This window comes from Triticum aestivum, chromosome 6D (genome assembly GCF_018294505.1).
Source record: "Triticum aestivum cultivar Chinese Spring chromosome 6D, IWGSC CS RefSeq v2.1, whole genome shotgun sequence".
In the NCBI taxonomy this organism is placed as follows: domain Eukaryota; kingdom Viridiplantae; phylum Streptophyta; class Magnoliopsida; order Poales; family Poaceae; genus Triticum; species Triticum aestivum.
Window position 1 is genome coordinate 404019486 of NC_057811.1, and position 24092 is coordinate 404043577.

The window sequence follows — 24092 nt, forward strand, 5'->3', positions numbered from 1 at the left end:
ATATAATTTCTAACAAAAATGTGAAGACAGCTATATAGGTATGCTACAATCGCCCAACATAAATATGCTACATATATTATTAATACAAAATCTAATGCAAAAAATAAACTTTGAATAATTAACATGCATGAATTTATGATGTGACAGCATTGCATGCATGTAGTGTAATGCAAAAAAAATGTAATTTATGACTTGCATGCATGACTTGCTTATGTGGCATGGTTGCATGGCTTGAAAAAAATAGATAATGGGTTGTAACTATTTAGGAATAGAAGATAAAGTTCGCGAGAGTTTCACGGGTTTGGGATCCGACGTGTCCAGTGGCGGAGCTGGGCCTGATTCTTGGAGGAGTAATGGGCTTGGGGGCAGCTAAATGTGGGTTCTGGGCCAGTTTTACCAGATGTCTGGGCCAGTTTTACCAGATTTTGCGTGGGCTGGGGAGGTGTGGCCCAGCTGAAGCTCCGCCACTGGACGTGGCACCGATCCTGCGTCAGGATTCGTGCAGACGAACCCGACCGAACATGGGGGATCGCTGCGACATCTCTCGGCTGGCTGACGATCGCCAGTAATATTTTCCCCAAAATCTCAAACCCGTTCCCTCACCTCGACGGCTCGACCTAACCGTCGTCAGCCCGCCACGCTCCGACACGCGCCCAGCCGCCACGCCACGCCCTGCCCTCTCTGCTCCTCGACGCAGCCGCCACACTCCCCTGCGCTCTCGTCTGTCCCTCGGGAATCTGTGGCCGGCACGAGCGGGCAAGCGGCGCACCACCGCGGCGGCGGTAGCACGCTAGTGGGGAAGCGGGGGCGGCGGATCCGGGAAGAGCAGCGGCGGCAGATCGGGAAGAGAAGCATCAGCCATCAGCAAGACCCCCTCCCTTCAAGGTATATATGCGCATACCCATTACCCAATAAGCTGCCAGAATTTTTGACGAGCCCGTGATATTCAATCATATTTGTTGGCTGGATATGTTGCTATATGCCCCCGTCCGAATTGATGTTGAGATTTTTTGTGGCATGTGTGTGGTATATGCTGCTGCTGTCCGAAATTATGTTGATGGATTTTGTTGCATGTGTGTGGCATTCAAACCATGAATACAACAGTGATTGCTAGTCTTAATGAATACAACAGTGATGTATTCAAATCATGAATGAATACAACAACTTGTCTTGTTCAAATTTGTATGCAACAGTGGTATCTAGTTTTTTTAATTATAAACCACCACCCAGAACGAAGGCTAAGGCTGCAATTGCCGGCGTGATGAACAAGCGACCCCGCGAGGACGAGCCTTCCTCCTCCCAAAAGCGCCAGTTTGGTGCAGGTATCTATTCCCTGCCTTCGTCACTAGACCCAATCCAGTTGCTGCTAACCCCCAATACCGTGTGAAGGGTAGCTAACTAGGGTTTGGTCTTTGTGTAGGTGGCGGCTATGGGGAGCAAGAAGGGTACTCGGAGGAGCGGATCAGTGCGCAGCGGGTGGCGGACCACTACAGTGCCCGGTCGAATCAGACGCTCGAGGAGCGTGAGAACAGCCCCATCATCCACCTCAAGAAGCTCAACAACTGGGTAACTACTTTGCTGTGCTTCCTATCCATTCATTCCCTAAAACCCTTGAGAAAATGCGACTTCTACGATGTTGGGTGAAACCAGTAAGAAACCACGCTAATCCTGCAGTCTCACCTTCGTCAGATAAAGAGCGTCCTGGTTCAGCTGTATGCACGTCCAGGAGACTGCGTTCTAGATCTTGCTTGTGGCAAGGTAAGCAGTGCTTTGCGAGTGTTAATTAGGACAAGAAGAAGAGTTTTTGGTAGTTCCGAGGTAGTCCTGACATATATTGATTCTTCATGAGTGTTAATGCAGGGAGGTGATTTGATAAAGTGGGATAAGGCCAAGGTTGGCTATTATGTAGGGGTTGATATTGCAGAAGGCTCGGTTAGTTTCCCATCACATGATAAATCTATATTATATGCATATACACGGAAATTCAATTTGGCTCCCGGGAGCACATGCTCCTGGGGCCAATTTTTTTTTCAAATGTCAAAAAAATTGAGACAATATTTTTTTGTGATCTTTGTCACATACAAATGCTACCTGTAAATTTTGAGGCAAAAAGGTTAACCATTTTAGCCTGCGCAAAAAAAATAAAAATTCGAAGACAAAATGTCACCCCAATTTTGTTTTTTTCACCGACGAAACACCGCTGCTCCGTTCCACATGAAAATTGCCAAGCATGCTTGCGACACCAACACGATCATCTACAATTTTTTTTTGAAAATATTTACTATTTTTTGGGGTACTGTTCACCCAGGAGCCAAAACACCGCTCCCGCATATACAAAAATATATAAGTTAATGCAATTTGTTGTTCGTGAGTTAGGCTTTTCCATCTGTGTAATGCTTTGGCATTTATGCCTATCAGTTGCTTTTCTGTATAGGGCAGATTTATACATTGCTACTGTTTGGCAGATATTATTTTGTAACCTGTACTGCAATCGTTTGAGCATTTAAACTTATCTCAAGGTAGTGGTAACCTATATATTCAATCTTTATTTCACTTGTTTTTATCAGTGTCCTTGGTAAAACCTTCAGACTTATCAGCGGTCCTGGACCATAGAACTTGTGTATTCGCTTTTGATTTCCTCACTACCTCTTGTAGCTCTCAACTACGCAGCAACAGATCACTTTAAGTTATAATCTCCTTTGATGTGTTGGAGCTTTACACTTGCAGATAAAAGATTGCATGACCCGTTATAACGGCGACTCGGATCAACAACGAAGGAAGAAGTTCAGTTTTCCTGCACGGCTTATTTGTGCTGACTGTTATGAGGTAAAAGTATTAATAAATAAAGTACAATTTACCATAAGAACCAAACCTAAAGTGGTGGTGTGCTCTGTGCGTGCAAGCAGACATAGTGCCACAGCTTGTTTCAAGTATTGAACATTTTTCTGTAGTTGAAACCAAATTATATGCAAGAAATGGATCCTTCCATAACACTCATGCCAACGTATACATACATTTGTCATAAACTAGTAGGTGATTCTGCTTATACTTTCACATCACCAGGAAGAATATACTTTACCTTACCCCATATGTCTATCAGTCTATTATTGTGGTGCTCATCAAGAATTATAAAGTGCATCACAATGCTTCCGCTTTCATGTTTCTGCAGACTCGGCTGGATGAGTATCTACGTGAGGATGCTCCATTTGACATATGCAGCTGCCAGGTGAGTGACCTAGCTTTATATTTTGAAGGGCGACCTTCAATTTTCATAGTTCGTTGTTACTATTGGTCAGTTCAATCATCTATTATTTCCCACTTGTCAAAGCAACTTTGAATTTTAGAAACCTTTTGTGAATATATACCTACTATTAAATATTACAATCATTATTGACAATTATCATTCAAACATTTTTTTCCTGGAAGATGTTGAAACTTAAGTATCATTGCTATGTCCAGCAAATAAAATTAAGTACGCTGATCTTTAATCTACTTTTAATATGTAATGCACCGTCAGGAGATTTAGAATGTCTGGATGATAAATGTATATGATTATGAGGTTTATACTTCCTATTCTGATGGTCTTTTCTATGTATTTCAGTTTGCAATGCACTACTCATGGTCAACTGAAGCACGTGCAAGACAAGCCCTCGCAAATATATCTGCATTGCTTCGTCCTGGAGGCACGTTCATTGGAACGATGCCTGATGCTAATGTCATTATTAAAAGACTAAGAGAATGTATGCCACTATCTTCAACTGTAATTTGCTTGATCTCGTCAAATTAGACTGTACTTGTCACAAGATGTGTGATACAAATTTATATCCTCAGCTGAAGGGATGGAGTTTGGGAACAGTGTTTACTGTATTACCTTTGGTGAAGAGTACACAGAAAAGGTAATTATGTTTGTTTATAATAACTTCTTATATGTTCGTTTTCATTACTGACTGATCATTTTTGTTGTTTTCACAATGGTGTAGAAATTCCCGGCATCCAGGCCTTTTGGTATCAAGTACAAGTTTCATTTAGAGGTGACAACACGATTAACTTTCTAATAACTTGAGCCTTGTATCGGTGGCCTCTTTTAGTTTTTCAAGATGAATACTGATGTTCATATTCGAGTGTTTACCCAAATTGTAACAGAGGAAAAAATGGATTTGTTTGGGTATTTTTTTGATTAAGTTGCCCTCTTGTGAATTTGTATGCACACTACCCTTTCTAATGCTTAACTAAATATCTATTATGTGCCCTTATTCAGCTTCAGTTGCTGCAGCTCTGAAAGTAACTCTAGTGATTTACATAGTACTATCTGTTTACCACAAACTCTGCAGTCCTGTAGGTTACATGTTGTTTGCTGCAGTCTTCTGTTCTTCCGTATTCTAGACATTCTTTGTGAATAGTATTAAGCTGACATCCTTCGTATTGCCCTTATCTTACATATACATGTCTTCTTTTTCTTTGACTATTTACATATACATGTCTTGTTACAACTTGTTTGGGTGTTTATTGCCCTATATGATGTAGTACCTAGCTTCCTACTTTTCACTCGTTGTCTTCATTTAATTTTCCATTCATTAATTACGAAAACTTGTTCAGTAACAAACTCTTTGGCAACATGCAGGACGCAGTTGATTGCCCGGAGTGGGTTGTTCCATTCCATCTCTTCAAACTACTGGCAGAGGAGGTATGCAACTAATCTATTGCCCAGTATGCTATCGCAACCTGTGCTTTTGTTTCCTCATTTCAAACTAGTTCATTTCAATATTTTGTCTAAATTTTTGCTACCCTATTTTTTGTTATCGTTTGTTTTCTTTTACAAATTTGCTCTCAGACAGATGCTAAGGCTATGACCAAAAAATTGTGCATCTTTTGCAGTATGATTTAGAGCTGGTTCTAATGAAGAACTTCCATGAATTTGTACACGACTATGTGCAAAGGCCAGAGTTTGCTGATCTCATGCGAAGGCTGGGGCCTCTGGGTGATGGACGATCGGGCCAAAGTAACTAGACTAGCTACTGAATTCGCTGCTGTCTATAAATATCATTTCATTACCTTGACGTATTTGAGTTATGTAGGCACGCTGTCACAAGATGAGTGGGAGGCATCCTATCTTTACCTTGCATTTGTTTTGCGGAAGGTATTTCTCGTTCTGTTAACAAGTGAACCACACACGGTCGTCCTATGTTTGCTGACATGCTCTGTTTATGCAGCGAGGCCCTCCACCGTCCCAGCGGAGAGCCAACAATCCTAACAGAGGGAAGACGTTCCTCGCCGAGGAGGACATCGAGTTTCTTAGCATATGAAGCAGGCTTTGCCGTCCTGGAGCTTACTAACAACTTACCGATTATATGCTTCACATTGTGGTGATGAAAGTTGTATCTTTAGTGGCTCACCTGTGATCTCCCCAAGGCGTACCCGATATATATAACTTCACTAAGTTTAATGTTCGCACGAACTAGTTACTCATGTAATTTTGCAGAGATGAACACATATTTAGGTGTCATACATAGTTGATGCGATAGCTCTCAAGTTCTACGCGGAACATCAGAATATTTGTTCAGGCATTTTTCTTGTAAAGTAGTACTTGCACTAGGCACACCCCCAATTCCTGAGAAGGTTGGGCTTGAATCTCTCTTATTCCACCGCCTCTCTCTTCAATTGAACATCAAACACTTTGACGCTTCAGTTGTACAGGAGCTTGTTAATCAACTACAGTACTATTAATCAAGGGCTAGTTAGTTTTGTACAGGAGCTCGTTAAGAGAAAAACAGTATACGAAGGGGCGTTTTGGTGCCTCAGCTCACCTGCACCTGATATCCTAGACGCACAATGTTGTATGGGGATTCAAGGATACGTCAGTAACAAGACAGGGTTCGTGCCGTGGAAAACGGACGAACGCGTACATCTCTCTCTAATTGATTAATATGCTTAGCAACGGCGTGTACTAATTGATTCTATGGTCAAGTTTTTCCACGTTTGATGCTTATACTAATCTAGTTTGGCAAAACTTTCCCGGGTTATAAGTGCGTGCCTTTTACCTGTTTGTTCATATGCTTGTGAGGGCTGAATTTTTTGTTTCAAGATTTCTTCTTGATTTTTAGAGTTTAATTTGGTGTGATCCGTGGTTGCACGGAGGAGGCAATCGCCTCAAGTTTCCATCATGAGTAGTGGCCACCGTAGTCGCTGACGGGTCGCCGGATTGAGGATCTACGGGCAATTCTAATGGACCACATGCGACACGCCACGGACCATCTTCGCGTGCCTCGGCCGAAGGCGTCCAGCCCATTGCCGTTAGGTAAACAAGGCCCCCACTGTTCCCTCCACTGCATGCTTCGCTGGTGTGTGATATTCGCCCTTCACGCTTGCTCCATTTATTGCATGCAACTATCAAAAGCTTTCTGAAAGATGCTATTATGTTTCCGTAAAAAGGAAAAAAAAACAAAGATGCTATTATGGGTCAGGTCCCCGCATTGGAGTTCCATGGGAGCGGGGCGTTGGAGCACCTCGGAAGTGTCGTGACAGGGACAGCTATCCCAGCCTCAGGCTAAAGGTCACACCGGAGCCGACTGGCTACGACAACTAGAAAAACGACCAGATGTTTGCCATTCACAAGATACTCAAATCCTGGTTGTGCCGTGTTTCTTAACTCCCACTCCTCTAGCCAACATAATAGAAGCATGAAACTGGGGGTGGCGACGACGAGACACTACTAAATCCTGGGGCGCATCTGTTTGGGTTTAATTAAGTAACACCCAGGTGATGCAAGTTAACCCCATCGCTTTGAATTCTTCTTTCAGATCTAAGGCATACTCGTGTAGTTGACACATATTGTCGTGGATATGGGACACGGGTATCCTCATGGAGGTAGGCCGCGGCCCATCATGGGAGGTGGCCCAGCAGGCCGACTTAAACAGTTTGAATAAGACCTGGATTGCTATCCGTCTTGTAATAGAAAAGAAACTAGTCCTAATCCTACTAGGACTCTACATGTAGGCCGGCCCCTTCAACTTATATAAGGAGGGGCAAGGCTCCCCAAAAGGGACAAGCAACAAGCAATAATATCTAGGGCTAGACACAACAAAGGGGAGCCGGCTTATGCGTCGTCTCCCTCATGAGCATAATGAGATCTAGTCACAAACAACATGTAGGGTTATTACCAGATGATGTTTCCCGGGGCCCAAGCTGTCTAAACCCTTGTCATGTGTTGCGTCTCTCGATTCCGCTCAACCCCTCTCAAGCTACCGTATAGATGCGTTAGCCTCACGGTGGCGGCGGCTTTCATGGCCTGGGCGGCGGTTCAAATTCCAATTTTCAGAATTCTCAAGGTAATCAAGGTGGTTTTAACCAGCAATCTGGCCAGGGTAATCAGCAGCAGCAGCAGGGGGGATACCAGACCCATCCAAAGCAGCTCAACAGTGGACAGTATCATGTGTTTACTACCAGTTTGTGCAAGCGAGACCAGAAGCTTCATAAGAGGGCCGTGAATGCTGTTGAGCCGGCAGTTCCACGTTACTTGCGATGGTCTGAACAACCGATTGTATGGAGTAGGGAAGATCACCCTCTCCGGGTTGATAATCCAGGTCACCTGGCCTTGGTGGTGGCTCCTCAAGTTGGTGGGTATAAATTCACTAAGGTACTCATGGACGGAGGCAGTAGCATCAACATCCTCTATTATGAGACCTTCCGTCGTATGGGATTAACTGATAAAAACCTCAACGAGTCCAATACTGTTTTCCATGATGTGGTGCCCGGTAAGTCGGCGTATCCAGTTGGTAAGATCGAGCTGGAAGTAGCCTTTGGAGATGAGTACAACTACAGGGCGGAAAAACTGACTTTTGAGGCGGTCAAAATAAGAAGCCCGTACCATGCTTTATTTGGGCGGCCGGCTTACGCCAAGTTCATGGCACGGCCGTGTTACGTATATTTGCAGCTCAAGATGCCGGGTCACAATGGGACCATTACGGTTCATGGCAGCCGAAAGATAGCCTTGGAGTGCGAGGAAGGTGACGCTGCTTACGCTGAATCTGTTTGTGCGACAGAGGAATTAAAGTTTTACAAGGATAATGTTGACCCGGCAGATATGACGTCTTTGAAAAAGCCGACCACGTAGCATGAGCCGGTAATGAAATTTAAGTCGGCCGATGAGACTAAGCTTATTGACTTTGTGCCAGGCGACTCATCTAAGCAGTTCAGCATCAGTGCCAATCTGGATCCTAAATAGGAAAGCGCGCTCATCGAGTTCATCCGTGAGAACCGGGACATCTTTGCATGGAAACCTTCTGACATGCCGGGTGTACCGAGAGAACTCGCTGAGCACACTCTTAATATTGATCCAAAATTTAAGCCAATCAAGCAATTTCTCCGGCGGTTTAATGAGGAGAGGCGGAAAGCCATTGGTGAGGAAGTGGCCCGGCTCTTGGCGGCCGGGTTCATCGTTGAAGTCTTTCATCCAGAATGGCTAGCTAACCCGGTGCTCGTGCTCAAGAAGAACGGCACCTGGCGTATGTGTGTGGATTATACGGATTTAAACAAGGTTTGTCCGGCTGATCCTTTTGCTCTCCCCCGTATTGATCAAATTATTGATGCTACGGCGGGTTGTGAGCGTTTAAGTTTTTTGGACGCTTACTCTGGATACCATCAGATCAAAATGGCAGTTAAGGACCAAGAGAAGACGGCGTTCATTACCCCTTTTGGAGCCTTCTGTTATGTGTCTATGCCGTTTGGGCTCAAGAGCGCCCAGGCGACTTACCAGCGGTGTGTACAGAATTGTCTTCATAATCAGATTGGGCGCAACGTTCATGCCTATGTGGATGATATTGTGGTAAAATCCAGAGAGAAGGAGACCTTGATAGACGATCCGAGGGAGACCTTTGGTAATCTCCGGGTCTACAATATGATGCTTAACCCGGCCAAGTGCGTCTTCGGTGTTCCTGCAGGCAAGCTCTTGGGTTTTCTGGTTTCTCATAGAGGCATTGAAGCTAACCCGGAGAAGATCAAGGCAATCACCTCTCTGTCTAAGCCGGCGTGTATAAATGACGTCCAGCGTCTGGCAGGTCGGATCGCTGCTTTAAGTCGATTTATAAGCCGGTTGGGTGAAAAGGCCATACCGCTGTATCAGATGATGAAGAAAACAGATGGCTTTGTCTGGAGTGATGCTGCCAACACCGCTTTTGAGGATTTGAAAAGACAGTTAGCTGAACCGCCAGTTCTTGCAGCTCCTGTTGATAAGGAGCCCTTATTATTGTATGTAGCTGCTAACACACGAGCCGTCAGTGTGGCCATCGTGGTGGAGCGCAAGGAGGCGGGTAAGGAACATCCGGTTCAGCGGCCGGTTTACTACGTCAGCGAAGTACTTATTGAGTCCAAGCAACGGTATCCACATTGGCAGAAGCTTGTTTATGGGGTATTCATGGCAAGCCGGAAGCTTAAGCAATATTTCCAGGGCCACCCTATCACTGTGGTTAGTTCTGCTCCTTTAGGAGATATCATCCAAAACAGAGAAGCCACAGGAAGAGTCGCTAAGTGGGCCATTGAACTTGGGCCTCATGATCTAAAGTATGTGCCACGCACAGCTATCAAATCACAAGCATTGGTAGATTTCATCAACGATTGGACAGAGCTGCAGATGCCTGAAGAGAAACCGGATAACACATACTGGACTATTCACTTCGACGGATCCAGGCAATTGGAGGGCTCGGGGGCTGGAGTCGTGTTAGCTTCCCCTCGAGGTGACAAATTTTGTTATGTACTACGGTTGATGTTTCCCTGTACTAACAATGCAGCTGAGTACGAGGCCTTGCTCCATGGTCTTCGGATGGCTAAGGAGATGAGCTTAAGCCGGGTGAGGTGCTTTGGCGACTCCGATTTGGTGGCCCAACAAGTATCAGGCAAGTGGGATTCCAAGGACCCCCTCATGGCGGCTTATCGCCGTGAAGTTGATGCCATTGCCGGACATTTTCAGGGTTACCAAGTAGAGCACATTGACCGCAGAAAGAACGAGGCGGCTGATGCCTTAAGCCGGCTGGGCTCTCAGCGAAAGCCGGTGCCGCCTAATACTTTCTTGGATATTCTGCATAACCCTTCTGTCAAGTTACCTACAGAGGAAGACTTGGCTGTTCCAGACCCTGAAGCACAGTTGGTGGCGGCTCTTCATGTTATCCCAGATTGGACAGTGCCATACTTGGCTTACATGACCCGGGGAGAATTGCCTGAGGATGAAATTTTGGCCAGACAAATAACCCGGCGGTCTAAGTCAATGATAATTGCCAATGGCGAGTTGCATCATCGCAGTGTCACTGGGGCTTTTCAGCGTTGTGTTTCCCCTGAGGAAGGGCAAGAAATTTTACGAGAGATTCACGAGGGGGATTGTGGCCATCATGCCGGCTCAAAATTCCTTGTGGCTAAAGCTTTTCGTCACGGTTTTTATTGGCTGACGGCTCATGCTGATGCAGAGGACTTAGTCAGTAAATGTGACGGTTGTCAGAAGTTCTCAAGACGTGCTCACGTGCCGGCACAAGAGTTGAGGATGATTCCAATCACTTGGCCGTTTGCAGTCTGGGGGCTTGATATGGTTGGACCTTTCAAAAGGTCCAAGGATAAGAAGACCCACCTCTTGGTGGCGGTTGACAAGTTCACAAAGTGGGTTAAGGTAGAGCCAGTTAGTGTAGTGTGATGCGGCCATGACGGTTCAGTTCATGAAAAAGGTGATATTTCGCTTTGGTTTTCCACACGGCATTATAACTGACAATGGTACCAATCTGTCTAAAGGCGCCATGGAAGAATTTTGTCAACAAGAGCATATTCGACTTGATGTTTCATCAGTGGCTCACCCCCAATCCAATGGTCAAGCTGAGAGAGCCAATCAGGAAATCTTGAAAGGCATCAAGCCCCGGCTTTTGGTCCCTTTGCAGCGGACGCCGGGTTGTTGGGTGGAGGAGTTACCCTCTGTGATATGGAGCATCAATACTACCCCTAATAGGTCTACGGGTTATGCGCCCCTAGTGACATCCGTCATGACTCGCCTCGTGTGGCGGCTTATGTTGAGACGGACAATGAACAAGTGCGTCAGGATGCTCTTGACTTGTTGGATGAACAGCGTGATATAGCAGCAGCTCGCTCGGCGATTTACCAACAAGACCTGCGCCGCTATCACTGCCGCCGAGTTAAGTCCAGAACCTTTCAGGAAGGTGACTTGGTGCTCTGGCTCATCCAGGATCAAACAGATGCACACAAGTTATCCCCACCTTGGGAAGGGCCCTTTGTGGTCAGCAAGAACTTGCACAACGGGTCATACTACCTCATCGATGTTCGAGAGCACAAAGATTCACGTAAGTCGGAGGAGGAGACCCGCCGGCCGTGGAATATAGCTCAGCTTCGGCCTTATTACACTTGAGCCACCGGCTCTCATAATGTACATACTTCCGTGACAATGTATATATTATGATAAATAATAAAGCAGGACCTCTGTCCTTTTTCCCCTCAAAGGTAGCAGGTGTCATTGTTATTTCCGTTATGATCTCACATGGTCACTTGGGGGCTGATCCGGCTTACGATCGTATTCGAATCTAGCCGTTAAAAATTATGATCACTAGGGGGCTTCCTGTTCAAACATAGGTCGTATTCGAACCAAAGAGAACATAGCTGTCGATACCCTCTTGATCGGCACACTGCCGAGCTCATTGGGGAGTTTTCTTGGTCATATTTGAACCATAGCTCAACCCCCTTTTGAGAACCGACGTGGATCGTATTCGAATCAGCGTCGTTAAACAACTCTCAAGGTCATTTGGGGGCTTCCTGTTCAAACATAGGTCGTATTCGAACCAAAGAGAACATAGCTGTCGGTACCCTCTTGATCGGCAACGCCAAAGCCACTGGGGGCTATATGATCGTATTCGAATCTTAGCTTAACCCCTTTGGGACGGTTTTCTGGTCGTATTCGAACCAGAGGCCGTAAGGTTTTTTGAAATTTCTTCTTGCAAACAATTTTTTGGATTTTACTTGACGTTCTTTTTGATCATATCTAAAGTGTTCACCGGTGGTTTTTATTCCACCGGCTTAACCTTGATCAATAACGTTGATAGCACATAATAAATATCATATGTGCTGGTAAACCGGGGTTGGGTTCTCAACCTCATTGTTCGGATCGCATAAACCGGCAGCATAATCGAAGGATCACAGGTATGCTGTTATGATTATGTCTCAAAGATATGATTGCGAACCGGTTTTTATGATTGTTACTTACTCCGGGTTATATGTAAAATATATGACCCTCCAGGCGGTAAGCCGCCAAGGTACTTGTGATTTGTTCTATATGCAGGACAATTAAAGCAAGGAAAGCAGAGGATCAGTATAATACGGGTGAATATAAGATGGCGGCTTAAGAAGTGTTGAGCGCCACACAAATGCGCAATGGCACGACAAAATTAAGTATTTTCCTACTCTATTACATGACTCCCCGAGTCCAAAAAGTGAGGCATTGTTTTTTATCAAGACATAACCATGAGCCGCCTGAGGGATCAAAGGTGTTGTTGGGCTGAAGCTTCCGGTTCATCCCTTTCCGCTCCTCCGGCTGTTTCCCTGTCCTGGAAGGTTGATGATTTCCAGTCAATGCCACTCAAGGCTTCAAATTCAGCTTCATCATCAATTAACTCGGCCGGGTCAACTTCAGGGGCGAAGGTATGCTTACGAGTTGGAGGGATCAGGCTGATTGCTTCATAACGCGGGGTTGGAATTCTCTGATTCTCGGCATCATAACCCGGTTGATACTTGGTGAGATCTGTATCGTTGCCAATCAGAGTGGCCACAGGGCGTATGTCCTTCACGCAAGCGGCGAAGTCCTTCTGATCAAATGGAGTGCCGTCCTCCTTCAAGCTGGGATACCCAAGGGCGATGTCGGCCGGGTCTAGCTCCGGTAGCCACGCCTTGGCCCGGCTTAATGCAGCTATGGCTCCGGCTCTTGCAGAAGCTCGTCTCAGTTCTTGGAATCGTTGAGGTAGCACGGCAAGCCGCCTTAGCACGTCCGCCAGATGAGTGGGAACTTCATTTGACAGAGCCACGACAGCTAAAGCACGTTGTGACCCGGTGTAGAGTTGTTCCACCAGGGTATAAACGGCCTTCAGCTTTGTCAGCATGCTCTGGTTGAGATTGGAACTCCTGGGGCCTGCATTGCAAAGTCAGGTGAGCTAATGACAATTGAGATACTTGTTGAAAAAGATTTAAAATAGCTAACACTTGCAGAGTAACTTACCAAAGATTGCTGAGACCATCTGAGATACATGGCGTTTTAAGCCGGATAATTCGGCGGTTGTTTCTGCAAGAGTAGCCTCCGCTTGTTCAGCCCGGTTGAGCAAAGCGGCCTTTTCATCAGCCCAGGCCTTTCTTTCTGCTTCAAACTTCTTTTTCAGTTTCTCTTGAGCAGATACACTGAATTCAAACTTGGAATTTGCCTTTTGGGTCTCATTCTCTTGAGTTTTCAATCGAGTCTTCAGTTCAGAGATCTCCGACTCAAATTGATTAATGGCGGCCTGTATAAATTCCGGGTCACAGTTAGGGTGATCATAATGCAATATTAAGTCCCAAGCACTTTGCAAGCAAAGACACTTGGCACTTGGGGGCTAATGTATGCTGAAGAGCTCTATTTACAGTGGCGGTTTATGAAAGTAAGTCCCAAGCACTTTGCAGGCAAAGGTACTTGGCACTTGGGGGCTAATGCATATTGCTGTTCAAATACTTGGTTAAAACACGGTGAGGGCTGGATCAAATCTGCTATCTAAGCCGGACCTTGGGCGCTACCGGATAAGCCGGTTTTCTTGCAGTAATTACTAAGCTGGTGTTAAGTCTACAACATATTTGATCATAAGCAGTAGACTTGGGGGCTGGTAGAGTTAAGATAACTAAGGAATAAGCAATGAGAATTATACCTCAGATTTTTGGTGAATCTGCTTCACCATGTCAATTTCCAAGTCACGGCTGTTGTGCACTTGATTCAGATAGCCAGTGACGATGTCTCCAATACTCAGATGAGCATAATTAGTAACGTTCAGTTTGGCTTTGCGGCGTTCCAGAAGTTCTTCTTTGGCAGAACATTTGGCCAGCGCGGTAGGTCTCCCCGGTTCAACAAAGTCCGTCCGGGTGATTTCGACCTCCGGGTCATCCATCATGGCCGAGCTGGGGATCTCCGGGTTTTCAGAGCCTTCCATAGTTTGTTCGACAGATGGATCAGTGGTGGAAGTTGGAGCGTCATGAGCTGGTTCAGGCGGCGGCTCAGGAACGGAAGTATCGGCAGCAGCCGCTCTGAGCTCCGATTCAGCCAAGATCGGCTCATCGGCCGGCTTACTTCTCCTTGCCTTCTTGCTGGGCTTCACTTGCACACTGGGAATCAAAGGGTTAGTACAAAAACATGAGTAAGATAAACACAAGATAAACAGATTATCATTACCCTGGGGCGGTTTTGAAAGCCGGCATGTTAGATTGCATTGAGTCGCCGGAAGAAGGTGAAGTCCCCTGATAGTTTGAGTCAGAAAAATTGAGTGATTGACGAGTGAAACCCGCTAAAGGATACAAAGAATGTAAATCGGAGGTAACCTCAGTCCGGCGTTTTCTTGTTGCATCAGGTAAGCCGGAGGAGAGGTCTGCATCTTTGCTGGTCCGGGTCTGCCTCCGACTTTCGTGAATCTGTCGCTTCAAAAGAAATTGAGGATCTTGATAAGCTAAAGGATGTGAAAATCTTACTTTCCGGGTTACTCTTCGGACTTTCTGTCTCGGCAAAGGCTCGGAGTCGGAGGAAATTATAGTTACCTCTTCAATCACTGCAGTACTCGCTCCTGTATCCTCCTGCTGATAATCAGTGTCAATAAGATGGTTAAAAAAGGAACCTAAAGAGTCAAGAGCTACCTCTGACTCGGAGGTATCGTCCAGATGAAACATATCCGAGGCGCTAGGCTTGCTTCCCTTCTTACGGGGAGCGGCTTTCCTGGCGGCTTTCTTAGCTTTTCTGGCTCTCTTTGCAGCCTCATGGTCATACTTGACCTTCCAAAATTTGTCATCAGCCTGCAAATTGCAACAAAGGTTTTTGAGTAAAGACAACATTATCAAGGTGGGAAGTAAAATGCTCAAGTCAATGGCTTACCGCTGGAGCTGGGTTAGCTTTGCAGAAAGGGCTTAAGCCCACTTTCCCGCAATCGGCCAGGCTTTCGTTCAGAAGAGACTTGGTCATGTCATCAACAACGTCTTCGGGTAAGTCGTCGGGACTGTGCCGTAGAGGATCATTGTTCAGGCCAGTGTAATCGCACATCAAGCCGGGGCGGCGGCTTAAGGGGATAACCCGCCAGGCAATCCAAACCCGGACCAGATCAATGCCATTTAGGCCGTTCCCCAGAAGAGCTTTGATCTTGTTGATGGTGGGAGCAAGTGGTTGACGTTCAGCTGGAGATAATTTATCTGGCAAGGGGTGATTTGACTCCAGTCGCAGGGCGCGAAAGCCGGGCAGAGGGTTCTCATCAGCCGGAGAAGTGTCTTGACAGTAGAACCATGTCTGGTTCCAATCTTTAGGGTGACTTGGCGGCTCAGCATAAGGGAAGAGACAATCTCTCCGTCGTTGGATTGAGATTCCGCCGAGTTCCAAGCTGGGCCCATTGGCACATTCGTTTTGGCGGTTCAGATAAAATAACTCTCTAAAGAGTAATAAGCTGGGTTCTTCTCCAAGGTACACCTCACAGAACACTTGGAAATTGCAGATATTTGACACGGAATTGGGTCCGATGTCTTGAGGTCGCAGGTCAAAAAAGTGCAGGACGTCTCTGAAATTTTTTGAGCCGGGTGGAGCAAAGCCCCGGTTCATGTGATCAGTAAAGATGACAACTTCCCCATCCTTGGGTTGAGGTTTTTCTTCTGACGGATCAGGAGCACGATAGGACATGACCTCTTTCTTCGGCAGATAACCAGTCTTTACAAAATCAGCTAAGATGCTATCAGTGACGGTGGATTTAACCCAGTTACATGTGATGGGTGCTTTGGGAGCCTTGGGCGGCATTATGAAGGATGGAAGCCTATGACAAAATAAAAATTTCCGGTTCAAATTTAAGCCGGAGAAAATACTTCAATTCATATTCAAGATGGCGGCTTACGAAGGGGCCTAATGATATATGGCTAATTGTGTCAGATTGTTTAAGCCGCCATGGGAAACAGTAGCAATTAGATTATTTAAATCCACTATGAGTGATCAGGATCATTCATTGAGCATTGCCTCGTTAAGCCGGCGGTAAGAGCCGTCATGGATAACGGATACAGTTTTTGCCTAAGTGTCGCACAAACAAGTTTCACAAGTTGCAGCTGTTATTTTGGATCAAATGGTTGTTCAGAAAAGAAGATATTCTAGACCTAAAAACAGGTACAGATGAGTTCGTGAGTTCTAGTGAGGCCTCTGCACGAAGGAAAGGGATCTGCCAGTATTAAAAATGGACGCGAAATAACTACCGCATAAGTTTCCATATTACTTTTGGATCAAATAAGGCCGCAGTGGAAGAACTACGAAGAAACCGTGATGAACCACGAAGAACAGGGAAGAACTTGGAAACCCTAATGCAGATCTGACGTTCGAGAAGGAGGAGACTTACGGCTGCAGATTCACTGCGGAGAATCGCCGCTGTTCTCTGGTCGATTCAGGTTGATGCAGCGGCCAAGATCGACGAAGATGAGGTGCTCTGTTACGGCGGCGGCGGCGGAGCTCGAGCGGCAGCAAGGTCGAGAGAGGAGGAAGACGATAGGAAGGGGGAGAATGAGAAAATACCTGGTCGTGCTTATTTATAAGGGAGGACTGATAAGTGGGCGCGAAAAACGAGGAGGCCGAAAACTTGATTACCCAGCGGCTCCGACGCCTCGATTTTCGGGATGGTTATTAAGATAAAGATCCGTTGGGATATGACAGAATAAAAAAATGAATTTAATGGAAGATGACGTCATGGCGGGTTATCAGGAATCCAGAAGATGACGTCACAACGGGTCATAACTTTTGCACAGACAGAAGCCAGAAGTTTTCTTCTTAAGGTATTGAAGATCGACATGAACCAGTTCAAATCAATCTGGGGCCTAATGTTGGGGATATAACTACTGGCGTAACCCACCCAGGAGGGGCCGGGTTACGTTATGGTAATTCATCATATGAAGCCCAATATCAAAGCTTGAAGATGGCGGTTCAATAAAGGGCCTAAAGCCCATAGGTGATTTAAGGCCCGTAGTGATAAACCGCCGTAATGGTGTGACTTGTGTTGTAAGGCAAGATTAACTAGTTACCGAGCCGGATACTGTTTATAAGCCGGCCGTGACTCTGTAGGCCGCGGGGCGTCAGCCCGTGTATATAAGGGGATGACCCGCCGGCGGCTTAAGGGAGATAACATCAAATCGGTAGCCAGGCATAGCGGATTCGCTCCCTGGTCATCGAAACCCCGGCAATTCCACCTCAACTGGAGTAGGCTTTTACCTTCACCGTAAGGGGCCGAACCAGTATAACCCTCGTGTCCTTTGTCCCGCTTTAACCCCTTTAAGCTTCCTAGTTGCAATGGCTCCACGACTAAGCCCTTTCACAAGCGCATCTGCCGTGACTATTCCACGACACATATGAAAAAATTCAGGTAGAGGGCCGAACATCATTACGGTCGGACGAAATACCTATGTCAAGTCTGTTCTCACCTCCCAAGCGATTCACTGCCTCATCCCTCTGCATATGAAGAAAGGTGTTTTGCTTGACATCACTAAGATCGAGAGAGCTTTCCTATGGGCTGGAACAGACAAGGTAAATGGAGGAAAATGCAAAGTGAAATGGGAAATTATGTGCAGGCCAATGTCCCTGGGTGATCTGGGCATCCTCGACTTGGACAAATTCTCCCGTGCCCTCAGGTTGCGCTGGCCTTGGTGGGAGTGGAAGGACCTAGACCAGACTTGGATCGGGCTAGGTACACCTTGCGATGACAAAGACATGAACCTTTTCTACAAGATCTCTTCCATCACTATTGAAGACGGGAAGACGACCAAGTTCTGGTCCTCACCGTGGCTAGGTGGGACTAAGCCCAAGGATATTGCACCTTCCATTTTCAGCATCTCCAGGTTCATCAATGGCTACGTCCAAAGAGCTTTGCTAAATGATGATTGGGTTCGTCTCCTTGATTTTGTGGTCCTTTGGGTGAAGCTGGCCTCCGTTCAACTACATGATCTATCACCTGGACGCTCAATGCCTTTGGTGTCTACGCCGCCGCCTCGGCATACAGGGCGCAGTTTGACCAATGATGGAGCTACATGTAAGGCTGAGAGGGCCGTGGCCCCCCAGCCGAAATGAAAATTTATTTTTACCAGCTAGTAGTGACCCCATGTAGCTTTCAGCCAATTCACCTTCACATGCATGCACAAGCCTACATTGACAACATCCTGCATGTTGTATTCACTTGCTCAACTGCTTTACCTCTGTTCCTATTTCCCAACCATGCTCTGTCACAGCTGCTCCCTGCTCCACCCATGAACCACCCGCCATGCAGCCGACGAACAACCTCATGCCGACGTTGACGAGGAGTTTGCCTCTGATCCGAGCATGCAGCGGGCAAACAACCTGCCGACGAGGGAAACAAGGGTGCGCCTGAGGTCGTCGTCTTCTGCTCTTCGTGACTTCCCGGTTGTCACCGAGTCGACTGCCCGGCTGACCACCCCGTCGCAACCGTCCGCCCCACCCCGTATGAATTTAGTTATAGAATTTTTTAAGTGCCCTGTCCTTACAACATTGAACTACTGGATCCTCCTTATGCATTAGTGTTGCATGTACGAGTTAAATTGGGGGCAGCAAAATTTTGATTTTTTTTGTAGTTTCTCTGTATGAGTTTGATTAGTAATTTAACAATCACGTAGTATGCCTATACGTTTGATCCAATTGGAAATTTCTTGCTGCTTGGACCACATATTTGTTCTGTTTAGTAGTTGCTAGGGTTGCTTGGCAAACCTAATTTGTTTTGTATTTGCCCCTCCATACATTCTTGTCAAGCTCAGCTACTGAAAGCATGACCATCACGTCATTGTCCATCGAGACTGACTAGGCGAGAGTTGCAGTGCCGATCGTCAGCACGTCACTAAGGAAGTAGTCGAGCGTCGAGCGCAACCACTTGGCTTCGTCCATGGTGGATCGGTCGATCTACTGTCTGAGTTGTTGTGTGTGAAGTTGTTGTGGAGTGACGATGCAGAGGAAGGATGGTATTTACACCTAAGCCCTCTGCACTGTCAAATGTTTTTCTTAAAAAACGTCTAGCTTTATATTAAATTAATAGAGCCAACTAAAGATAAAGTTTAGGGACTCAATCTCCGGCATCCAATCACCTTGCATTAGTCGTGTTTCCCTGCCGTGTTAACTTGATAATGTTGGGGAACGTAGTAATTTCAAAAAAAAATCCTACGCACACGCAAGATCATGGTGATGCATATCAACGAGAGGGGAGAGTGTCGTCCACGTACCCTCGTAGACCGTAAGAGGAAGCGTTATGACAACGCGGTTGATGTAGTCGTACGTCTTCACGATCGGCCGATCCTAGTACCGAACGTACGGCACCTCCGTGATCTGCACATGTTCAGCTCGGTGACGTCCCACGAACTCACGATCCAGTAGAGCTTCGAGGGAGTGTTCCGTCAGCATGACGGCGTGATGACGGTGTTGATGAAGCTACCAATGCAGGGCTTTGCCTAAGCACCGCTACGATATGACCGAGGTGGATTATGGTGGAGGGGGGCACTGCACACGGCTAAAAGATCAATGATCAACTTGTGTGTCTATGGGGTGCCCCCTGCCCCTGTATATAAAGGAGCAAGGGGGGAGGCCGGCCGGCCCTAGCAGGGTGCGCCAAGAGGAGGAGTCCTCCTCCTAGTGGGAGTAGGACTCCCCTTTCCTAGTCCCACTAGGAGGGGGAAGGAAGGAGTGGGAGAGGGGAAAGGCAAGGGGGGCGCTGCCCCCCTTCCTTGTCCTATTTGGACTCAAGGGGAGGGGGCGCGCGGCCTGCCCTGGTCGGCCCCTCTCTCTCTCTCCATTAGAGCCCATCAAGGTCCATTAGTCCCCCCCCGGGGGGGGGGGGGGGGTTCCGGTAACCCTTCCGGCACTCCGGTTTTCTCCGAGATCACCCGAAACCTTTCCGGTGTCCGAATATAGCCGTCCAATATATCAATCTTTATGTCTCGACCATTTCGAGACTCCTCGTCATGTCCGTGATCACATCCGGGACTCCGAACTACCTTCGATACATCAAAACACATAAACTCATATTACCGATCGTCACCGAACGTTAAGCGTGCGGACCCTACGGGTTCGAGAACTATGTAGACATGACCGAGACACGTCTCCGGTCAATAACCAATAGTGGAACCTAGATGCTCATATTGGCTCCTACATATTCTACGAAGATCTTTATCGGTCAAACCGCATAACAACATACGTTGTTCCCTTTGTCATCGGTATGTTACTTGCCCGAGATTCGATCGTCGGTATCTCAATACCTAGTCCAATCTCGTTACCGGCAAGTCTCTTTACTCGTTCCGTAATACATCATCCCGCAACTAACTCATTAGTTGCATTGCTTGCAAGGCTTATAGTGATGTGCATTACCGAGAGGGCCCAAAGATACCTCTCCGACAATCGGAGTGACAAATCCTAATCTTGATCTATGCCAACTCAACAAGTACCATCGGAGACACCTGTAGAGCACCTTTATAATCACCCAGTTACGTTGTGACGTTTGGTAGCACACAAAGTGTTCTTCCGGTACTCAGGAGTTGCATAATCTCATAGTCATAGGAACATGTATAAGTCATGAAGAAAGCAATAGCAATATACTAAACGATCAAATTCTAAGCTAACGGAATGGGTCAAGTCAATCACATCATTCTCTAATGATGTGATCCCGTTAATCAAATGACAACTCATGTCTATGGCTAGGAAACATAACCATATTTGATTCAACGAGCTAGTCAGGTAGAGGCATACTAGTGACACTTTGTTTGTCTATGTATTCACACATGTACTAAGTTTCCGGTTAATACAATTCTAGCATGAATAATAAACATTTATCATGATATAAGGAAATATAAATAACAACTTTATTATTGCCTCCAGGGCATATTTCCTTCAGGGTCCCACTTGCACTAGAGTCAATAATCTAGATTACACAGTAATGATTCTAACACCCATGGAGTCTTGGTGCTGATCATGTTTTGCTCATGAGATAGGCTTAGTCAACGGGTCTGCAACATTCAGATCTGTATGTATCTTGCAAATCTCTATGTCTCCCTCCTTGACTTGATCACGGATGGAATTGAAGCGTCTCTTGATGTGCTTGGTTCTCTTGTGAAATCTGGATTCCTTTGCCAAGGCAATTGCACCAGTATTGTCACAAAAGATTTTCATTGGACCCGATGCACTAGGTATGACACCTAGATCGGATATGAACTCCTTCATCCAGACTCCTTCAGTTGCTGCTTCCGAAGCAGCTATGTACTCCGCTTCACACGTAAATCCCACCACGATGCTTTGCTTAGAACTGCACCAACTGACAGCTCCACCGTTCAATATAAACACGTATCCGGTTTGTGACTTAGAGTCATCCGGATCAGTGTCAAAGCTTGCATCGACGTAACCATTTACGACGAGCTCTTTGTTACCTCCATAAACGAGAAACATATCCTTAGTCATTTTCAGGTATTTCAGGATGTTCTTGACCGCTGTCCAGTGATCCACTCCTGGATTACTTTGGTACCTCCCTGCTAAACTAATAGCAAGGCACACATCAGGTCTGGTACACAACATTGCATACATGATAGAGCCTATGGCTGAAGCATAGGGAACACCTTTCATTTTCTCTCTATCTTCTGCAGTGTTCGGGCATTGAGTCTGACTCAACTTCACACCTTGTAACACAGGCAAAAACCCTTTCTTTGCTTGATCCATTTTGAACTTCTTCAAAACTTTATCTAGGTATGTACTTTGTGGAAGTCCAATTAAGCGTCTTGATCTATCTCTATAGATCTTGATGCCCAATATATAAGCAGCTTCACCGAGGTCTTTCGTTGAAAAACTCTTATTCAAGTATCCTTTTATGCTATCTAGAAATTCTATATCATTTCCAATCAATAATATGTCATAAACATATAATATTAGAAATGCTACAGAGCTCCCACTCACTTTCTTGTAAATACAGGCTTCTCCAAAAGTCTGTATAAAACCATATGCTTTGATCACACTATCAAAACGTTTATTCCAACTCCGAGATGCTTGCACCAGTCCATAGATGGATCGCTGGAGCTTGCACACTTTGTTAGCACCCTTTGGATCGATAAAACCTTCAGGTTGCATCATATACAACTCTTCTTCCAGAAATCCATTTAGGAATGCAGTCTTTACATCCATTTGCCAAATTTCATAATCATAAAATCCGGCAATTGCTAACATGATTCGGACGGACTTAAGCGTCGCTACGGGTGAGAAAGTCTCATCGAAGTCAACTCCTTGAACTTGTCGAAAACCTTTCGCAACAAGTCGAGCTTTGTAGACAGTAACATTACCGTCAGCGTCAGTCTTCTTCGTGCAGATCTATTTATTCTCGATGGCTTGCCGATCATTGGGCAAGTCAACCAAAGTCCACACTTTGTTCTCATACATGGATCCCATCTCAGATTTCATGGACTCAAGCCATTTTGCGGAATCTGGGCTCATCATCGCTTCCTCATAGTTCGTAGGTTCGTCATGGTCAAGTAACATGACCTCCAAAACAGGATTATCGTACCACTCTGGTGCGGATCTTACTCTGGTTGACCTACGAGGTTCGGTAGTAACTTGATTTGAAGTCACATGATCATCATCATTTGCTTCCTCACTAATTGGTGTAGGTGTCACAGGAACAGATTTCTGTGATGAACTACTTTCCAATAAGGGAGCAGGTACAGTTACCTCATCAAGTTCTACGTTCCTCCCACTCACTTCTTTCGAGAGAAACTCCTTCTCTAGAAAGGATCCATTCTTAGCAACGAATGTCTTGCCTTCGGATCTATGATAGAATGTGTACCGAAGAGTCTCCTTTGGGTATCCTATGAAGACACATTTCTCCGATTTGGGTTCGAGCTTATCAGGTTGAAGCTTTTTCACATAAGCAACGCAGCCCCAAACTTTAAGAAACGACAACTTTGGTTTCTTGCTAAACCACAGTTCATAAGGCGTCGTCTCAACAGATTTAGATGGTACCCTATTTAACGTGAATGCGGCTGTCTCTAAAGCATAACCCCAAAATGATAGCGGTAAATCAGTAAGAGACATCATAGATCGCACCATATCTAGTAAAGTACGATTACGACGTTCGGACACACCATTACATGGTGGTGTTCCGGGTGGCGTGAGCTGCGAAACTATTCCGCATTGTTTCAAATGAAGACCAAACTCGTAACTCAAATATTTTCCTCCACGATCAAATCGCAGAAACTTTATTTTCTTGTTACGATGATTTTCCACTTCACTCTGAAATTCTTTGAACTTTTCAAATGTTTCAGACTTATGTTTCATTAAGTAGATATACCCATATCTGCTCAAATCATCTGTGAAGGTGAGAAAATAACGATACCCGCCGCGAGCATCAACATTCATCGGACCACATACATCAGTATGTATGATTTCCAACAAATCTGTTGCTCGCTCCATTGTTTCGGAGAACGGCGTTTTAGTCATCTTGCCCATGAGGCATGGTTCGCAAGTACCAAGTGATTCAAAAATTCCATCGGAATGGAGTTTCTTCATGCGCTTTACACCAATATGACCCAAACGGCAGTGCCACAAATAAGTTGCACTATCATTATCAACTCTGCATCTTTTGGCTTCAATATTATGAATATGTGTATCACTACTATCGAGATTCATCAAAAATAGGCCACTCTTCAAGGGTGCATGACCATAAAAGATATTACTCATATAAATAGAACAACCATAATTCTCTGATTTAAATGAATAACCGTCTCGCATCAAACAAGATCCAGATATAATGTTCATGCTCAACGCTGGCACCAAATAACAATTATTCAGGTCTAAAACTAAC

At 45.7% G+C, this 24092-nt stretch overlaps 1 protein-coding gene across 2 annotated transcripts; it reads left to right on the forward strand.

The window, feature by feature from the left end:
* The first annotated feature begins 562 nt into the window (after window positions 1–562).
* Window positions 563–5685, forward strand: LOC123145400 (mRNA cap guanine-N7 methyltransferase 1). 2 transcript variants are annotated; one of them, XM_044564803.1, is made up of 14 exons: window positions 563–885; window positions 1231–1322; window positions 1421–1566; window positions 1675–1758; window positions 1861–1932; window positions 2728–2826; window positions 3170–3226; window positions 3602–3740; window positions 3832–3896; window positions 3981–4031; window positions 4622–4684; window positions 4876–4999; window positions 5076–5137; window positions 5211–5685. In XM_044564803.1, exons 2-14 carry the CDS (start codon window positions 1262–1264, stop codon window positions 5301–5303), a joined length of 1116 nt encoding a protein of 371 aa, XP_044420738.1. In that variant the 5' UTR covers window positions 563–885; window positions 1231–1261; the 3' UTR covers window positions 5304–5685. The 2 variants fall into 2 exon arrangements, with proteins under 2 accessions (XP_044420738.1, XP_044420739.1); XM_044564804.1 differs by having other exon boundaries at window positions 564–885; window positions 1690–1758.
* The last annotated feature ends 18407 nt before the right edge of the window (window positions 5686–24092 follow it).